The sequence below is a fragment of the Nicotiana attenuata genome, unplaced genomic scaffold (assembly GCF_001879085.1).
Source record: "Nicotiana attenuata strain UT unplaced genomic scaffold, NIATTr2, whole genome shotgun sequence".
NCBI classification, from domain to species: Eukaryota; Viridiplantae; Streptophyta; class Magnoliopsida; order Solanales; family Solanaceae; genus Nicotiana; species Nicotiana attenuata.
Genome location: NW_017674725.1, coordinates 37,794 through 43,709, shown reverse-complemented (window position 1 = coordinate 43,709; position 5,916 = coordinate 37,794). Strand labels below are relative to the sequence as shown.

Sequence of the window (5,916 nt, the reverse complement as noted above, 5' to 3'; positions counted from 1 at the left end):
AAGGTTTTAACGAGGCACATTATCTGTTGAATAGACATTCAAGGGGGAGTGTTATAAATAGAATTTTATTTATGGTGAATGTCTATATTTAGAGAGATTCTAGGGTTTATTACTTGGTGGCTAAGTCACCCTCTCCCTATAAATAGAGGGGTCTTATTCCATTGTAAATCATCCAATATCAATAAGAATTCTCTCCCTCTACTTTTCTCCGCACTACTCTTCTTCTTCTTTTATTATTTTATAACAAAATCTATTATATATGTATAAAAGAATTATTTATCTTGTATATATAGTATACTTTTATAGCCAGAGACGTTTGAACTCCGGCATGTTCAAGTGAGTCCCAATCAATCGTGTCATTTATGTAATAAAGATGCTAAGATTAAAAATAGCTATTTTGAGTATATATTTTTCCCTAGAATGATCATTAGAAGGTTCATATACATGAACTATTCATTAAAATCTCCAAGCAAAGCATGAAATAAAAAGAAAAACCAAAAAGGAATCAAAAAGAACATTGAAAAAGAAAAGAAAAACGGTATAAATAAGTGAAGGGGTCACAATCGCCACTGATTTTGGCTACCGTCCGCTTCTCCCTCACTCACTCTACAGAAAATGCAGAATCAGGGTTTTACAGTTTGAACTGCAGAGGTGCAACAATGGAAGCCATTGAATCACAACAACACATTCAAAATCTAAATGACTCTACACTTGAAAAACAAGACCTAGGGCTTGATCCTCAACCTTTGTTTTCATCGGATCCCAGTGTTCAAAACCCTCCTCAGAATCTACCAGACGCTGTGGAAAACGACGATGACGATGAGATAGCGTTGCAATTCATCTGCAAAGAGCTTCAGGGTCTAGTCTTGAACCAGGCTTATATTGAAGAGAGATCACAAGGAGAAAATCATGAAGAGAATGGAAGAAAAAAATCTGAAAATGAGTGCGGAAATAATTATTATGGAGGTGGTGACTATACTTGGAGTGAAAATGGAAATGAAAATGAGAATGGCGTGGAAAATGAGAACAGTGATGTGGCGGGTTCGAAGCAATGGGGATTTAATGGGAATAGGAGGGGGTTGAATCACCCGTTAAGACCCGATGCTGCGGATTGTGCTTATTATATAAAAACAGGGACGTGTAAATACGGATTTAATTGCAAGTTTAATCACCCTTCCCGAAGACGAAATCAGGTATGACAGTGATGATTTTGAAGTGGGTCTCCTTTTTTTGGATTGATTTTGAAGTTGTTTTCCGTTTTCTTTTCCTGAGCCGGGGGTCTACCGGAAAAAGATAAGGTAGGTGTAAGGTTCGTGTACACACTACACTCCCCCAGACCCCCCACTTGTGGAACTTCATGGGGTTTGTGTTGTTGATTTTGAAGTTGTTTATCTATGCTTATTCTATGTTTTGTGGATTGAGTTAATGATATTTGTTGAATAAAATGAGTGTTGTGGGTGGATCTTAAGAGTAGAGGATGTCTAGTGTTAAGAATGCAGCATGTGATGTTGTGAATTAGGCTAGGCTATGTTGGGTTTGAACCCCGCCGCTGACAAAAGCATGGTATTTAAGTGGAGAAAGATAAAGGGGCGGGCTCATTATTCACCTAGTTTCATACCCTGCGGTACTGGCCCTCGAGGATTCTCAGTCATGTAAAACAATAGAGGATTGTGGTGTTCTACTTATTTGTTTGGAAAATTACAGGTTTACTAAATTTGTTTCTCGTGCACATGGAGTAATGGGAATGAAGTGGGCCCAAATGGTGCCAAGTGGATATGAGGATTCATATGGCCGACACCTACTATTTCGAGGTTGATCGTGGTTGTTATTGCACTTCTGAAGTAATGATGGAATTGGGCGTGCAAGCTAACAGATTTCTACTTGATAATTAATTATCGGGCATGATAAATCGCGCATTGAATGTGTGGTTTTCTTATGGCTTTTAGTTGACATCTATGTGAGAGGATGAGTAGGATTAGAATTTTGTCTGATTTAGTAGGATGGTTGTCTGGGGATTATGTTGATCTTTGTGGTGGTCTTTCTCGCATTTACCTTTTTCTCGCATTGAGGGTTTAAGGTTTATTAGTCATATGCTTACGTTAGATGTTATTTACTTACCATATCAAAAAACAATATTTTGGTTATATGTTAAAAATATTTGGTGATGATTACGTTATTGAGTTCATTTGTGACTTTTCAGCAGTGGGCAATGGAGAAGGGCAAGCAAAAGGACGAAAGCGAGGAAAGAGCAGGGCAGATTGAATGCAAGGTTATGGAATTTATCATAGTTGAGAAACAGGATAGAGGAAGAAAATCCTTGTTTCTTCTATGCTTACTCTTTTTGGGAATAATTTGGTTTGATGTTGAATGTTGAGTATCATAATGTAAACATTAATGTTATTGTTTTTTAAAATACAGCCTCTTTGATATCCAGTGATAAACTTGTTTATTTACGTGCATCTATTGTCTACCATTTAATATATTCCAAAGAGACATTAGGTGATGCCCGATTGTGAATAATAATCTAGCTTGAGAGACGATTTATGTTAAAAATCAGGTCTTACATACTTTTTTTGTATGGATAGTCATCTTGATCTAGCTATATCTGGTGATTTGGCTGCATGACTAATACAATCTGACATAATTGGGTTAGTGAACTAGTTTGGCTTAGAATAGTAAGGGTGCATTATCGATAAGTAGGATTTAACATATTTATTTAAAAACTTGTGTTTTAGTGCCTGCTCCTCATGAGATGATGAAGAGAACATTGCAAAATGTCATAGTTAATATAGTTTGAACATAATGACTTTAGATAATAACTTATTCTAACTTGCATACAAAGATAAAAAACAGTTTATAAGCAAAACTAGTTAGCATGTAAATATGTAGAATGACCATCTTTGGAGATATCTCCATTTGCCACTTAGAATTGACTCTTAGAATATATGTCTTTATTTGATAAAGTATTTTATTAATATGAACTGCTCCTAGGATTCCCATCTGTGTTGCTTGTTTTAATTATTTTGAGCCCTGGTTAAAGCATGTAACAATATTTTCCCAAAGTAGCTGTTGAGGCACATCAAGTGGAGCCAGTGTGTAAGCTGGAATAGGTTGTAGTATGAGAAAGTAAATGTTATGACCATAGTGTATTAAAATCAAGGTAATTGCTGAGGGAGAAGTTCCCCACCTGTGATGCATGGGAGGTCTTCCTTTTTGTTGGTAGGTATTTCTAGGCATTTCCTTCACTTTTAATGGTTCTATATCGAAAGGGTAATGAATTTTCCATTACTTTTGGCTGCATATAGCAAGGTAGCATCGTTGTTTTTGTTGAGTACTCAAACTTTCAACATGTATTGAAGATAGCATCTTTAGTTTTGCTAAATTTTTTGCTTTTTCCACTGATTTTCTTGCAGTATTACCTGACAGAAGGAGGGTGCAAGTATGGAAATACCTGTAAATATTATCATAGTAGGAGAAAGGGTGCGATCTCACCTGTTCTGAATATTAACTTTCTTGGCCTTCCAATTCGAACGGTATTGCTCCTTTCTGTCATTCAGAACCTTTTTTAATTTGAGAATTATGTTTTAAGGGATTTGTCTTCATTTCAGGGAGAGAAGGATTGCCCCTACTATATGCACACTGGCTCCTGCAAGTATGGATCCAATTGCAGGTTTCATCATCCTGATCCATCTACAATGGCTGGAGTTGATCCTTCTTCTGGATACAACAACGGCGGATCTGCTCCAGTAAAAAGTGCCCCCTACCCGACAGGGTCTTCCTGGTCTTCGCCAAGAGCATTGAATGAGACAGCTTCTTTTGTACCAGTGGTATATCCAGCAAGTCAAGGCATTCCTCCTCTAAGTCCACAATGGAATGGATATCTGGTAATTTTGTTATTTAATTGAACTGCCTTGTTTATGAAACAATTGTTGTTTATGGTTTGTCCTGCAAGTTGGGTCATCGTGTCTTTAGTGCTTCAGTTAATCTGTATTTTCTTAGATTCAGAATTTATTGATCCTGTTACTTCAATTCCCTGCAAATTTAACATGTCAGAAAAGGGTTTATGCTAGTATAATTTTAGCTTATTGAAGTGACAGAATAGCGGTTAGTCAAGCCGTGTGCCATGTCATTTGTCTTGGTTCAAGAAACTAGCTGATTTTTGGACATATGTTAAATACACTACAAAGAAAAGATTTTCTATGATGTCATGTGCTCTTTGACTTTGGGTGAAGTTTATAATCCTTTATCTGTTTTAGTTTTTGTAATCATAGTACTTTTTTAGCAGAATGTTTGCATATTGTTTAATAAGTTTCCTCTGACTTGTTTGTTTTTGGTGATTCAGGCCCCAGTCTATCCAACCTCAGGGAAGAGCCTACTTACACTTCCAGCATTTACAATAAAGGATCCAGCAACTAAGACAAACTTCTATACCCGAGCTCAACAGCCATGGCTTGTTGAAGAATACCCTGAACGGCCAGGTCAACCTGATTGCAGTTACTTTATTAAAACAGGAGACTGTAAATATAGATCTGACTGCAAATTTCACCATCCAAAGAATCAAACATCTAAGACAAACATGAGTGTTCTCAATGACAAGGGCCTGCCACTAAGACCAGTAAGTTTTTCTTCTGTCTGGATTTTTTTTTTTGATTTGCACCGGGTGTCCGAGTCTCTAAGAGCCCCGACTAATCCCGGGGGTGCACAGGCCCTCGGCAAGGAGTTTCCCGCAAGTGCACCACGGTTAATTCAGGTTTTACCCAGTCCGATGGCCCTCAGAAATTGTTTGCACCCAGTGGGTTTCGAACTTGAGACCTTGAAAGGGAGCAAACCCCAAGGCTCAAGTCTATTGCCACCAGGCCAACCCCTGAGGGTTACTTCTGTCTGGATTTAAATGCATGTTTTTATTTCTTAGAAATTAATAATTTTTGAGGCTTATGTCAATAAGATATTTAGCTGGGGTCTGAGAACACTTCTAATATCTGAATTCTCTTTCTGCACAAGCAATTTCTTCAAGGAACACTTCTTAATTCCTTACACCGATGTTTGTTCAAGGTTGTCTGTTGACATAACAGTAGTTGGCCAAGATAAAAGGGCTCTTCTTTTTAATTTTATATATATATTCTAATAACAGTTAATCTCAATTATGAAGCAAATAGTAGTGAACTTGTGATTTATTTCATTGTGTTTTATAAATGTAGGATCAAGCTGTCTGTTCATTCTACAGCCGTTATGGGATTTGCAAGTTTGGACCTGCTTGTAAGTTTGACCATCCAGAACACTATGACAACTCAGCTTCTTCTATTGGGTATGCCTTTGATCAGCCTCCATTCGGCAACTCTGCTACCTCATATGGCTCTAGGTGGCGAGGAAAGGAAACGGAAGTGGCTCTCTAATGATTCATCAGTAGTCTTTCTAACAAGTTTTTGCATCCAGAGTTCAGAATAGGAACCACAGGGCGTTTCCATTTTCTCTGACTTGAAACTCTATAGAGATAGTCTTGCTTATGTTTTATATTATCCAAATAGGATTTTGTATATTATCCATATGCATGATTTTAGATTAGATGAGGGTATATGGGTGTTGATGCAGCACTTCATCACTAGGAACATTAAATTAATCATGGTATGCAACCCCTTTTCTCCCCTTGAATATCGTTCAAAGTTTTCTTTGGCCTTTTTAGCTATTGGAGTCTTTTTAGAGACTAATCTTCACCTAATCTCAACAAATACAAAATATAAAGGAAAGTCAAATAAATATGTTTACCTTGAAAAATGTGAGTAACAATTAAAGATAATTTGTGGTTTTAAAGATACATGATATATTCTAATACTAGTGATTATATGAGTAATATTGAGCTTAAGTAAGAAGAGATAATGAACCAAATAAATGTTATCAGAACAGTAGGGGGCCTCGAGC

The 5,916-nt window shown here is 37.0% G+C and overlaps 1 protein-coding gene across 2 annotated transcripts; it reads left to right on the top strand.

Annotated features, from left to right (window-relative positions):
- Positions 1-416: 416 nt before the first annotated feature.
- LOC109219176 (zinc finger CCCH domain-containing protein 67-like) lies at positions 417-5,652 on the top strand. Of its 2 annotated transcripts, none has more exons than XM_019383611.1 (6): positions 417-1,193; positions 2,204-2,269; positions 3,414-3,533; positions 3,609-3,884; positions 4,343-4,615; positions 5,199-5,652. In XM_019383611.1, exons 1-6 carry the CDS (start codon positions 660-662, stop codon positions 5,391-5,393), a joined length of 1,464 nt encoding a protein of 487 aa, XP_019239156.1. In that variant the 5' UTR covers positions 417-659; the 3' UTR covers positions 5,394-5,652. The 2 variants fall into 2 exon arrangements, with proteins under 2 accessions (XP_019239156.1, XP_019239155.1); XM_019383610.1 differs by having other exon boundaries at positions 418-1,193; positions 2,201-2,269.
- Positions 5,653-5,916: the final 264 nt, after the last annotated feature.